A 14265-nucleotide genomic window follows, 5' to 3' on the forward strand; every position below is an offset into this window, starting at 1 on the left:
TAAGAGTAGACTCTAGGGGACCAGCCTTGATTAGAGAATAAAAGATGTTTCTAGGATGCTATTAACATTTCATTTTAATAAGTGACCTTCGTTTTAGCATTCAGAAGCTCTTCATAGTCTGCTTACACCTCTTTTTCCATGTGTATTTTTCACTGCTCTAACATAAATCCTGGACTTTTGGCAAATTAGTCTTCCCTGTATGCCCTGATGCACTGTGTCCTTTCACACCTCAGGGCTCCAGTTTTAGGCTATTCTCTTTTTAGGCTACTCTCTTTGCCTCTGGAGACCTACCCCTTCCACCATTGCAAATGCTCCTGCCCCTCACAGCTTTTCAAGGTGCCCTGAATCTTGCCTGTTCACAGCCAGGTATGATTTCTCCTGAGCTTTTAGAACATTTATTTACCTCTTGAGTAACTTTCTTCAAGTATCTCACATATTTCCAAATGGTCAAGGACATGTCTTTCATATTTTAAAGATCCCCCACATCCCTGAAGATTATACCTTGCTCATAGTGAGTGTTTAATAATTATTGAATGAATAATTATAAAAATGTTAGCATTACTTGGATTATTATTATTTTTTTTTTTTTTTTTTTTTTTTTTTGTGAGGAGATCAGCCCTGAGCTAACATCCACCAATCCTCCTCTTTTTTTTTTTTTTGCTGAGGAAGACGGCCCTGGGCTAACATCGGTGCCTATCTTCCTCCACTTTATATGGGACGCCGCCACAGCATGGCTTACCAAGCAGTGCGTCGGTGCGCGCCCGGGATCCGAACCAGCGAACCCCGGGCCGCCGCAGCGGAGCGCGCGCACTTAACCGCTTGCGCCACCGGGCCGGCCCCTACTTGGATTATTTTTATACAGTGGAATGAATTTCTCCACTCTAAAATGGGTTAATAATGTACATGCAAATATAGTAATTCCTTTAGAACAGGCTTCGCAGTGGTGAACACCGTTGACGTTTTGAGCTGGATAATTCTTTGTTGTGGAGAGGTTGCCCTGGATGTTGTAGGATGTTCAGTAGCACCCCTAGCCTCTCCTCACTAGATGTCAGTAGCACCCCTCACCTCCATGGAGCCCAGTTGTGACACCAACAATGTCTCCACATTGCCGAATGTCCCCGGGGTGGGGTGGGGTGGGAGGGAGTGGAATCAACTCTGGTTGAGAACACTGCTTTAGAGGGAAAAAAAGCGTGGATTTCAAGACTCTTCTTAATTGTAGCTTATAGTGTATATGTTGTTTTTGAAGGGTGGCTTTTAAGCAGAAACAAAATAAATGTTTCCGAGTTCTTCAAATTTAACCTTGTATAATTTAAGGAAACTTTCTCAAGGACACTATTCTTATAAAACTTTAATGACTTAAGAAAATTGTGTTTTTTCACTGTTTTGTGTATTTTACATTGAATAATAAATTTTATTTGTTGTTTTCTCCAGGTTGAAATTAAAATGAAAAAGCCAGAGGCTGTGAGATGGGAAAAGCTAGAGGGGCAAGGAGATGTGCCTAAGCCAAAACAGTTCACAGCAGGTTTGTTTTCTGGCCTTGATGAGCTTTCAATTCATGTTGTGTTATATAGTTGAAATTAAATAGTAATGAGCATTCTTTATACTTTGATTATGTTCCCAAGATAAGATATATTGAGTATAATAAGATTGCTCTGTAATGAACACAAAGTAGCCTTTCTTATGAAGGTTCTAACTTCTTAAACTCTGAGAAACTAATTAATGGCAGCAAAAGCCCAAAGGGAGTTGGGATTTGTTTACCATGTCAGTTTATGACATCAGTTAGGGGTTGTTTGTTTTGTTGTGTTGGCCTTTCCTATTGTTTCTTTTTGGGTTTTAAGTGAATTAGTAGTTTACTCTGCTGATATATTTCCTCCTCTTCCCTGTCCTCTCTTATTTATTCCTTTCTATTTCTTCTTACATTGTCAACTCAATTTCCTGAAATTTCAGGGCTTCACAGAGTAAAGTATCTAGGCCATTTCACTATACAGCTGTGCTTCACTTAATGACGAGGATACAATGTGTCATTAGGCGATTTCATTGTTGTGCGAACATCATAATGTGTACTTACACAAACCTGGGTGATATAGCCTACTACGCACCTTTGGGACCACCTTCATATATGCGGTCTTTGACGGAAAAGTAGTTATGCAGTGCATGACTGTATTGCTAATTTAACCCTTTAAGGAACAGACTACTTTATGTTGGGTAAATTTTAAGCATATGCAATAGTCAGATAGGTATTTTTCTAACAGAAGAATTAATCTGCAAGACACTCCTAGAACTACAGCTAAGACTATTTTACAGCAATGGCCTCATTAATGAATAGAGAGAAATTTCTTATTGATTAGAGTTAATGCCCTGATTTGATGACTGAAATGGGGTAACATTGTGTTTCAGCTACTTTAGATTTTTCACTGCTTTCTAAGAAAACACATTTCCCTGTGGCACCTTTTAGAAGACAGCAAATTAGCCGGCAGATCGTTCATTTTTATTAGTTTATTTTTATTCTAAAATAATTTTAGGTTCTCATAGAAGTTGCGGAAATAATGGAGAGTTCTCATGTTCCCTTCATTCAGCTTCTCTGCAAAATAACATTGCAGCTAGCCTATAGCATAATTAGCAAAACCAGGAAATTGACACCAACAGATAATTTAAGGATTGAAATGTTTCAAGTTGGTATTTAAGCTATTTAATTAAGCTTCTGCTTCATTTTGTTTGAAAGATATAGTAAAGATGCTATGTGCTTCTCTTGGGGCTGACTCCCAGAGATTTTTGGGCTGAGGTTTATATATAGCTCAAAGCATTTTTTTTTTAAGAAACGAATATAGTATCTCATTTAATTCTAAGAGCTATATATAGTAGGCAGCCCAGTATTGGTTCTCCTGTTTTACAGGCTCAGAGAGGTTAAGCAACTTCTTAATAAGATCACCTAGCATTTTGCATTGTCTAGTACTAAACGCAGGTTTTCAGAGTCTGGGTCTAGTTCTTCTGTTAACCCCATATAGTGATACTGCTTATTGCTACATTTTCTAATAATGGAAAGCCTCTGCCGATGTGAGTATCATGAGTATCTTGGTAGTTATTTAATATTATAGTGAATGAGCAAGGAAGTTGGGTTACCCTCTCTCAGTAGTTCATCTATGTACAGGTATTAAAATTTTTCTGAGATGAAATATAAAGTTTTTTTTAGTGTTAAAGCTTTTCTAAACTCAATGCCTTGGATATTCAAGATACTATTCCTCCTGTCTTGTTATATTTTTGTTAGGAATTAATATGCTTGTCAGATTGTGTGCACTGCAAGCTGGATACTGCAGATAAGGGCAAGTTGCTTAACCCGTCTGGGCCAGCTTTCTTATCTCTAAAATGGAGATTAGAACCTGTGTTCTCATCCTTGTGGGGAATCAGCGTTAGGATTAATTAAACCGTGTTTCCGAGGCTCTTAATTTGCATTTTTTGGTTTTCTTTGGCTACTAGTGAAAATGTGCAGAAATAGGGGATTACTGGTAGAGGAAAGGTAGATAGGATTTGAAAAACAATATGCTTGCCCTGAAAAAAATTGTGTGGGGTGGTGGTGTTTTGTTTTGTGGGGGATAGACAGGGAGAAGATTGATTTATAGGCGAAGAGAGGAGATGGAAAAACAGAATGAACAATTAGTAGTTTCTCAACTATCTTGAGGAAAAGGGTATAGAGAGGCAGTAGTGGAAAGGGACATTTAGGTTAGGATTTGTGTATCCTAATAAATCGATAAGGGAAACTTGAAATCAGGCTTTTGTTTTTCTTTAAACTCTCTATCTACACTGTCCAGTATAGTAGCCAGTAGCCACATGTACCTGTTGAGCACTTGAAGTATGAGTAGTCTGGATTGAGATGTGCTCTAAGTGTAGAATATATACATACCAGATTTTGAAGACTTAGAATAAAAAAAGGACCAATTATGTTTGTATTTTTATATTGATTTCATGTTGAAATGATACTATTTTGGGATATAGTAGGTTAAATGAAATATATTATTAAAATGCATTTCACTTGATTCTTTTTAGTAATATGGGTACTAGAAATTTTTAAGTTATATATGTGGCTCACATTTGTGGCTTGCATTGTATTTCCATTGGACAGTGAACAGAACTGCTCTTATAGCTACTAGGTAGGTTAGTTACTTTTTAATTATTTGTGTGGCAAGATCTTGATTCCCTTGGTCTTGAGGCACTCTTCACAGTGCCCTGAGCCCCTGGACCTGTAGCCTCTGTGGCTGTAAGCAGCCTCTGTTTACCTAAATATGCCCTACAAGTACTAATATGCCCTACAAGTACTATTCTTTCCTATGTGTGCATGATGTGGGCATTGAACTCTAGATCATCACGTGTTTTTCAACATTCAGGAATTCCTTATTATTATCTCCTATTGAAGTAATCTAATATTTTTTTTTTTTTTAATAATTTTATTTATTTATTTTTTCCCCCAAAGCCCCAGTAGATAGTTGTATGTCACAGCTGCACATCCTTCTAGTTGCTGTATGTGGGACGCGGCCCCAGCATGGCCGGAGAAGCCGTGCGTCGGTGCACGCCCGGGATCCGAACCTGGGCCGCCAGCAGCGGAGCGCGAGCACTTAACCGCTAAGCCATGGGGCCGGCCCAATCTAATATTTTTAATGTGGGGAGAAGTTGGAGTCTTAACTCATTGTCAAATGGCATGGATAATTATTTATATTTTCAGTTTATTTCCACTCTGAAAGATATGTAAGTATTTCAGAAAAAGCCACATTTTTAACATTTATTAAAATGTTATGTACAAGAGAAATTTCTTAAGGAAATGTCTTTTTAAAAAAAATACTATTTTTAGGGGGCTGGCCCGGTGGCGTAGCAGTTAAGTTCACACATTCTGCTTCGGCAGCCTGGGGTTCGCCAGTTCGGGTCCTGAGTGTGGACCTACTCACTCAGCCATGTTGAGGTGGCATCCTGTATGGAAGAGCTACAGCTCTACAGCTATGATGTACAATGAGTACTGGGGTTTTGGGGAGAAAAAAAAAGAAAATGAGGAAGATTGGCAACAGATGTTAGTGCAGGGCCAGTCTTCCTCAAAAAAAAATTATTTTTAGAATTGTTTTTACTATCTTTGCAACATTTCTGTAAATATAAAAGTTCTTGTATACTTTTCACCATTTCCCCTGTTATTAACATGAAGAATCTGTTTTTAATCTAATTTTGCATAATTTTTACAAAAATTTACCCTTAGTAAGTTATTTTGCTCATAAGAAATTCTCTGGTTTTTACGTTATGCTGATTCAGTTTTTAGAAGTGTAAATCTAATTATTGATGTATATGTCAGAAAGACACATTACAAAGATGAATTTCATTAACCTAAACTATTTGCTAAGATATTCTATACAGCATGGTCACAAAGTTTACATATTCTTGACATAATCAACACATATTGATAAATCACTTCTGTCTTCTTCAATCCATAGATGTAAAGAACCTATATCCATCATCATCTCATTATACAAGAAATTGGGATAAATTGGTCGGCGAGATCAAAGAAGAAGAAAAGAATGAGAAGTTGGAGGGAGATGCAGCTTTAAACAAATTATTTCAGCAGATCTATTCAGATGGTTCTGATGAAGTGAAACGTGCCATGAACAAATCATTTGTAAGAATATAAGCTTTAAAAAAATAATATTGTGGTAGTAAATTTCAGAAATTTTAAAAGAATGATAAGTAGGTAATTTGAGACCAGATTGCATGTACTATAGTTGGGAGACCTTTTTGAGTAGGCTTTGTCTGGACATTTCTTCCTGCTCTAAACTTAGAGTAATTATTGAGGAAGTTGGAAACTTGTGGAGAAGATGAGAAACAAGAGGTTTATTCCAAAGAAATATTTTTTATCAGTGAATTAGATCTTGGAAGGCTTAAGAAATACCAAGGTTATGGAGTTATCCTAGTTGGTTTTATCCCAATAGCTGAATGAGCTTCCATTGTTTACCTTCTAGAACCATGTATAGTCTCAATGTCAGAGATGAAGAATATAGAAGGGAAACTTCCAGAGCAGTGTTTGTTTGGCAAGTAGAAGGTGCATATTAATTATTCATTGGTTTGTTAATAATTTTGTCTATTAAGAAAATTCAAGCTTTTTGCCAGGGCAGCATAAATACCACCTGAATTAGGCCTCAAGTTCTGAGATTTTAATGACAAGTCATCACTGTAGAAGTATGTAGATTATTTTGCTTCAAGATGTAATCATTTGATTTTTACCAGTAGCTCTGGTAATGTCACTCTCTTCTTTGAAGGCATTTATATTTATAGTAGACAGTTTTAAAATTAAAATTTAATAGTTAAACTTACTATTTAGTTAGTAAATATGTTTTAGGCTCAGATATTCTACGTAAGTTACCATGTAGCAACTGGTTATGATTGTACATTTCACTATTGACTTAAAAAATTTTTTTTAATTGAATTTTTTATTTTGAGATAATAATAGATTCATACGCAGTTGTAAGAAATAATACAGAGATCCTTTGTATTTTTTACAGAGTTTCCCCCAGTGGAAACATCTTGCAAAACTTGAGTACAACATCACAACCACGATATTGACTGTTAAGATACAGAACATTTCCATTGCCCCAGGATTCCCTCATTGTTGTCATTTTATAGCCATACCCACTTCCCTCCCACTCCTACCCCCCCTTAACCCTTGGCAACCACTAATCTGACAAGTCTTTGTCAGATGTGTAGTTTGCAAATATTTTCTCCCAGTCTGTAGCTTGTCTTTTCATTTTCTTAATCTTTTGCAGAGCCAAAGTATTTAATTTCAGTGAAGTCCAATTAGTCAATTTTTCCTGTTATGGATCATGCTTTTGGTGTCAAGTCTAAGAATTCTTTGCCTAGTCCTAGATCTCAAAGATTTTCTCCTATGTTTTTTCTTTTAATAAAAGTTTTATAGTTTTACTTACTACATTTAAGTTTATAATCCATTTTGAGTTAACTTTTATGTAAAGTGTGAGATGTAGATTGAGGTTCCTTTTTTTTTTTTTTGACCTATGTATGTTCAGTTGTTCCAGCACCGTTTGTTGAAAAGGCTGTCTTTCCTCCACTGAATTGCTTTTTACCTTTTCTCAAAAATCAGTTGAAGCATATTTTTGTGAGTCTATTTCTGGGTTTCCTGTTCCATTGATCTACATATCTTTCCCTCTTTTAATACCACAGTCTTGATTACTGTATTAGTCTTTAAATTAGGCATATTCATTCTACTTTATTCTTCATTTTCAAAATTGTTTTAGATATTCTAGTTCCTTTGCCTTTCCATATAAATTTTAGAATATTTTGTCTATGTTTACAAAAAAATCCTGTTAGGAATTGTATTGAACTGTGTATCAATTTGGAGAGAGTGACATCTTTACTATTGAATCTTTCAGTCCATTTATTTAGATCTTTGCTTCTTCCATCAGTGTTACACAGTTTTCAACATATAAATCCCATACAGTATTTAGTTAATTATTTTTTTGAGTGATTGTAAATGGTATTGTATATTTAATTTTGGTGTCCATGTGTTGTTGCTAGTATCTAGAATTACAGTTGGTCTTTTTTACGTTTATCTTACATTCTGTGACCTTGCTGAACTCACTCATTAGTTCTAGGAAATTTTTTGGTAGATTCCTTGTGATTTTCCTTTTTTTTTTTGAGCAAGATCAACCCTGAGCTAACATCGCCAATCCTCCTCTTTTTGCTGAGGAGGACCAGCCCTGAGCTAACATCTATTGCCAGTCCTCCTCCTTTTTTCCCCTTTTCTCCCCAAAGCCCCAGTAGATAGTTGTATGTCATAGTTGCACATCCTGCTAGCTGCTGCATGTGGGACGCCGTCTCTGCATGGCGGAACAAGCGGTGTGTTGGTGCGCGCCCGATTCCGAACCCGGGCCGCCAGCAGTGGAGTGCGTGCACTTAACCACTAAGCCATGGGGCCGGCCCCCTCCTTGTGATTTTCTATGTAGACAATCATATCATCTTCAAATAGGGACAGTTTTATTTCTTCCTTTCTGGTATGTGTGTGTTTTATCTCCTTTTCTTGCTGTATTGCACTGGCTAGAACTTCCAGCACTATGTTGAGTAAGAGTGGTGAGAGGGGACATCCATGCCTTGTTCTCCATCTTAAGGGAAAACCATTCAGTCTTTCACCATTAAGTATAATGTTAGCTGTAGTGTTTTTGTAGATGTCCTATCAAGAAACTTCAGCTCTAATCCTATTTTTCTGAGATTTTTATTATGAATGGCTATTGACTTGTCAAATGATTTTTCTGTATTGATCAATTTGATTATATGATTTTTCTTCTTTAGCCTGTTAAAATGGTGATTTTATATGATTAATATGATTGATTTCTGTTATTGAATCAGCCTTGCATCCCTGGGATAAACCCCACTTGATCATAGTGTATAGTTCTTTATTATCTATTGCTCAATTCTATTTTCAGATACTTTGAGTTTTTGTGTCTATGTTCATGAGGGATGTTGGTCTATAGTGTTCATTTTTTGTATTGTCTTTGGTTTTGGTATCAGAATGGTACTAAGTTCATAAAATGAATTGGGAAGTGTTCTATCATCTGTTTTTGGGAAGAGATTGTGTAGAATTGGTGTTATTTTTCTTTAAACATTCTTTAAACCAGTGAAACCATCTGGACATTTTTTTTGGAGATTTTAAATTACAAATTTAATTATCCTAGTAGTTTATAGGACTATTCAGATTATCTATTTCATGTTGAGTGACTTGGAGTAGTTTGTGTTTTTGAGGAATTGGTCCATTTTGTCTAAGTTGTCACTGTTGGTAGTAGTCTCTTATTACCTTTTTGATATCTGCAGAGTGTGTCGTGATATTCCATTTCATTCCATAATGGTAATTTGTGTCTTCTCTTTTTTTTTTCTTTGTCAGTCTTGCTAGAGGTTTGTCAATTTTATTGATTTTTTTTTTTGAAAGAATCAGCTCTTTGATCTTAAAAATTTTTTTTCTATTTTTTGTTCTAAATTTTATTTGTTTCTGTTCTTATGTTCTTCCTTCTGCTTGTTTTAGGTTATTTCGCTATTCTTTTTTTCCTAGGTTCTTCAGATGTGAGCTTAAATTATTGATTTGACCCTTTTTTTCTTTTCCATTGTGTGCATTTAGGCTTCCCTCATCAGGGCTTTAGCTGTCTCCCACAAATTTTGATGTTATATTTTCGTTTTTATTCAGTTCAGTATATATTTTGATTTCAGTTGAGAGGTCTTTGTCCCAGGGATTGTTTAGAAGTGTGTTGTTTAGTTTCCGTGTTCAGAGATTATCCTGTTGTCTTTCTGTTAGTCCTGTCTAATTTTATTCCATTGTGATTTGAGAATATGTACCATGTAATTTACATTCTTTTAAATTTGTTGATGTTTGTTTTATTTGCCCAGCATTTGGTCTATCTTAAGTATATGTTCCAATTGAAAAGAATGTGTGTTCTGCTGTTGTTGTTGTAAATGTCAGTTAGATCCTGTTGGTTGATATTCTTGTTGAATTCTTTGATATCCTTGCTGATTTTCTGTCTTATTGTTCTATCAGTTGTTGAGAGAGGGTCTCCAACTATAATCATGGATTTATTTCTCCTGTAAGTTCTGCCAATTCTTGCTTCACATATTTTGCAGCTCTCTTGTTTGGTGCCTATGCATTTAGGATTGCTATGTCTTTGCAGTCATGTGCTTCATCATGATGTTTCAGTCATCATTGGACTGCGTATGCCCTGGTGGTCCCATAAGATTATAATGGAGTTGAAAAATTCCTGTCAACTAGTGACATCATAGCTGTTGTAACATTATAGTGCAATGCATTACGTGTTTGTGGTGATGTTGTTGTAAACAAACTTACTGTACTGCCAGTTGTATAAAAGTATAGCTGTAGTAGTAGGCTATACCACCTAGGTTTGTTCTTTCATTGCACAGCAATGAAATTGCCTAACACATTTCTTGAACACATCCCCATTGTTAAATAATGCATGACCGTATGATGGATTGGCTTTTTATCCTTATATGAAGCCATTCTCTAGCTCTGGTAATTTGCTTTCCTCTGATATTAATATAGCCAATTCTTCTGTCTTTTGATTAATTTTTGCATGATGTATCTTGTTCCATTCTTTTTACTTTAAACCTGCCTATATCATAAAGTGAATTTCTTGTAGACAGCATATAGTTGGATCATGTTTTTTAATCTGCTCTGCCAGTCTCTGCTTTTTAATTGATATGTTTAGATCATTTATATTTAATGTAATTATTGATATGTTAGGGCTTTAAGTCCACCATTTTATTTTTTATTCTGTGTTTTGTTTCTCTTTTTGTTTTTCCTGCTTTCCTGTGAGTACTTGAACATTTTTTAGAATTTCATTTTGATTTATCTATAGTATTTTTTAGTTTATCTTTTTTGTATAGCATTGTTAGTGGTTGCTCTGGATATTCTACTAAATATATTATACATAGCTTATCATAGTCTACTGGTGTCATTTTTTTTGCCGGTTTGAGCAAAGTATAGAAACCTTACCTCCCTTTACATCCCTTTACCCTCCCTCATTTATAATTTTCTTAAATATTTCCTCTACATACGTTTAGAACTACATCATACAGTGTTATAATTTTCACTCAGCCATCAGACATAATTTAGAAAACTCAAGAGGAAAAGCAAATTCTATTGTATTTACCCATAGTGTTACCTTTCTTTTTTTCTTTCTGCTGTTTCAAGATTCCATCTTTTGTTGTTTCTTTCTTATTTAGAGAACTTCTATAAGCATTCTTTTACATCTGCCTGTGACAAATTGTCATGGCAAGGATTTCTTTGGAAATAATCCAGATTGGGGTTTGCTCAGTTTCTTGAATCTATAGAATCTATAGGTTTATGTATCTTGTTTTCAGCCATTAATTCGTTGAGTACTTTTTCAGACCTGCCTTCTTTGTCCTCTCCCTTCCTGGAACCTGATGACACAAATGTTTAGATATTTTGTTATAGTCCCACACATCCCTGGGACTCACTTCATTTTATCTGTTTTCTCTTTGTTGTTCAGATTAGGTGATTTATATTGTTTTCTTTCCCAGTTCACTCATTGTTTTCTCTATTCCCTCTATTCTGCTCTTGAGCCCATCCACTGACCTTTTTATTTCAATTGTACTTTTTAATTCTAAAACTTTCCATTTGTTTCTTCTTTATATCTTCTCTTTCTTTGCTGAGGTTTTCTATTTTTTAATTTGTTTCAAGCAAGTTGATAATTTTTTGTTGAAGCATTTTTACCGTGACTGCTTTAAAATCTTTGTCAGATAATTTTAACGTCTCTGTCATCTCTATGTTAACGTCTGATGATTGTCTTCTTTTATAAAAATATAATCTGAAATCTTCCTGGGTTTTGGTCTTTTTCGCCAGTGCAAGTGATTTTCAGTTGAAACCTGGACATTTTCATGTTATGCTATGAGACTCTAGATCTTATTTAAACCCTCCTTCTTAGTTGGCTTTCTCTGGCAACCACTTTGGCAGAGGAAGGGAAGGCACAGCCTCGTTACTGTTAGGTGAAGGTGGAAATCCAGGTCCCCCACTCGGCCTTCTTAGACACCTCAAAGCATCTCTTTGTTATTGCTGGAGTGGGTAAGAGTTCCAGCTCCCCATGGGGTTTCCACTGACATCACATGTAGCAGTGGAGGTAGGTTCATGATAGCCTAGCATGGGTGGAAGTCTAGGTTCCCCACTCAGCCTTTTCTGGCCTAGGTGGGGGTTTTTCTGTGGTTTTTAGCTGGAGTAGAGCAATTATTGTCTGAAAGTTTTCTGTCTTCCTAGGCTGTTTTCCTCAAGTTTTGGCTAGAGAGATCAGGCTTTTGTTGAGGCTTTTTTTGTTTGCACCCCTTGGCATTTCCAGCTTCTTCAGCTCCAACTCTAGGACGTAAGAGGCAAAAAGAAAATGCAGAGAACTCACCACCATGATAATGTTCCTTGGGTCCCAAGGTCCTTAGATGGTGTGTCTTCTTCTCTTTACTTTCTAGAGTCGTCTTATGTTTGTCTTATAAATATGATGTCCGGGGTTTTTAGTAGTACTTAGTGGGAATAATAGGAAAAAGTACATCTACTCCATGTCCTCAGAAGAAGTCAGTCTCAGTACTGACCTTTTTTTAAGAGTGTGCTGAGCAAAATAGCAGTGTGTGAAATCTCAAAGATAGATTACAGAATCTGCATCCATTCTCATACAGAGACTTTGCTAATTGTGATTGAACCATATATATAGCCATAAAACAAGCCATCTGTTTGGCAACATTGACCTGGAACATACCAAGGGCTTGAGTCTCTCCTTGTGGTGATACAAAAGAAACAAAATAGACTCTGTTGTTTGTGATCTCCCAGTCTAATTGGGACAAGAGACCAACATGTACAAAATAATCAGAAAGAAATGCTAAATTGTGCTGCAGTCCATAAGGAGAGAGTGGAAAATAAATGTCATCAGTGAATATGATCAGATTATAAACTAAATCTGCTTCCTTCAGTCCTTTTAGTAGTTTATTATATAGACTTGTCTCATTTTATTCAATATTTTATGTGAAGCCTACCGTGTGCCAGGCCACTGTGCTTAGATCTAGGATATAAGTATTAGTAAAAATATACTCCTTGCCTTTTAGGAGCTCTTAGCTTTATTTTAGTTGGAGCCAAGGAAGGGAAGCAGATATAAGAAAGCAGACTCTTAAAATTTTAACAGTGCGGTGTGATACATGTTACGTTAATGGTAATTATGCTCATATGGAAGATATATTCTACAAGGGTAGAGTCCTGATTAGAGTCAAAAAAGACCATAGAGAAATGGTGAGATGTCATGTTTGGAGGATAACTAAAGACAGAAAAAGACTGGGATGGAGAAGAGCATCCTATACAAAGGAGCCCATGTAAGGGAGCTTGGCAGAAAGCATGGGGCATGGGGTTATGTTGAGGTTCTAGTGTTATATTAGGGTATGTAACTTTATATGTTTGCCAACAACACAGCTGATTATTTTAAAATGTTTAGATTTTAATAGTTCACACTGTTCTTTGCTGTGATCCAAGCTAGTCAATTTTGATTGCATTAAGATAATGCAATATCTTTTTTAAATGTATTTATGAATATGCTAGGGTTGTGGGTAGGTGGTATATTCAGTAGATGGTAAATAGATAACCAGTTCTTTACTGAGACACTGACTTTGTGTACCTGTGTGTGTGCATCTTGATTTTAAAAAAATTCTAGCATACACTTGCATATGTTTGGCACAGAGAGAGCATTAAGAAGGGGCTCCTCAAGGTCTGTCCAACTAGTATAGACAGAGTTTACTTTGCCTGGTTTTTACTGGCCTCGGCAAAAGGGATTACATCATTATTTTCTTTGGGAGCCAATTTTATTTTCATTTGAGGGTAGTTTTTCCATATATACCTCTGTGCTGATTAGCAGAGAGAGACATGATGCTTTATATTGCACTATATGTGAACAAGAACAAGATGCCTCCTACCTAACTACTCTAGATTTTCCTTTTCAAATTTTGCAGAACATGGTAACTGAAAGCCTAAGATTAAATCAGAATATTGTCTTGTGTGTATATTGAGCCAAACATAGCTTGTATTTGGGACTTTATGCTTGGAACATTTTTAGAAAATATTCTGTTTGATTATGTGGTCTAAGAATTAATCTATTTTTATTTCTTCTTGCAGATGGAGTCTGGTGGTACAGTTTTGAGTACCAATTGGTCTGATGTAGGTAAAAGGAAAGTTGAAATCAATCCCCCTGATGATATGGAATGGAAAAAATACTAAATAAATTAATTTGCTATCACTGTTATTGCATATATTCACCTAATGCCCGTTGTGTATTAATATTGCATTCTTGAATTTTGAACACTGAATATCTTTTTGAAAGGTTATACCTCTTTACCTCTTTGTGCTTTAGAAATTATTGTCTTTCGTGTTCTAAGAGTCGAACGAAGAATGAAGATAATATTTTATCACTTCTGTCCTTAAGGATTTCAGATGTGCTGAAACGGAATGAAGTGTCATTTGCTACTAGATAGATTGCTACCTAGTTGTGGGTGTGGAGAAATCATTAATGGAATATCTTGGGTTATTGCCTTATTTTTGATGCAGTATTCTGTTAATTTATTAGACTTGGCGACTTTGGGTGAGCATAAATTTTTCAACTTCAGTGTTATATTGTTTGCTTTTAAAAACTGCTTTTGAATGGAGTTGTAAATACAATTTTTCTATGAAGTTTGGTTTATTTACCTTTTTCT

General features: G+C 35.7%; 1 protein-coding gene across 1 annotated transcript in view; it reads left to right on the forward strand.

Annotated features, from left to right (window-relative positions):
• Positions 1-13822, forward strand: part of SUGT1 (SGT1 homolog, MIS12 kinetochore complex assembly cochaperone) — a 39448-nt gene extending 25626 nt beyond the window's left edge. The window contains exons 11-13 of the mRNA XM_058548269.1: positions 1432-1522; positions 5466-5647; positions 13691-13822. Coding sequence (XP_058404252.1) covers positions 1432-1522; positions 5466-5647; positions 13691-13792 — 375 coding nt within the window. The 3' untranslated portion in view covers positions 13793-13822. The remainder of the gene's footprint in view (positions 1-1431; positions 1523-5465; positions 5648-13690) is intronic.
• The last annotated feature ends 443 nt before the right edge of the window (positions 13823-14265 follow it).

This window comes from Diceros bicornis, chromosome 9 (assembly GCF_020826845.1).
Source record: "Diceros bicornis minor isolate mBicDic1 chromosome 9, mDicBic1.mat.cur, whole genome shotgun sequence".
Classification (NCBI taxonomy): Eukaryota; Metazoa; Chordata; class Mammalia; order Perissodactyla; family Rhinocerotidae; genus Diceros; species Diceros bicornis.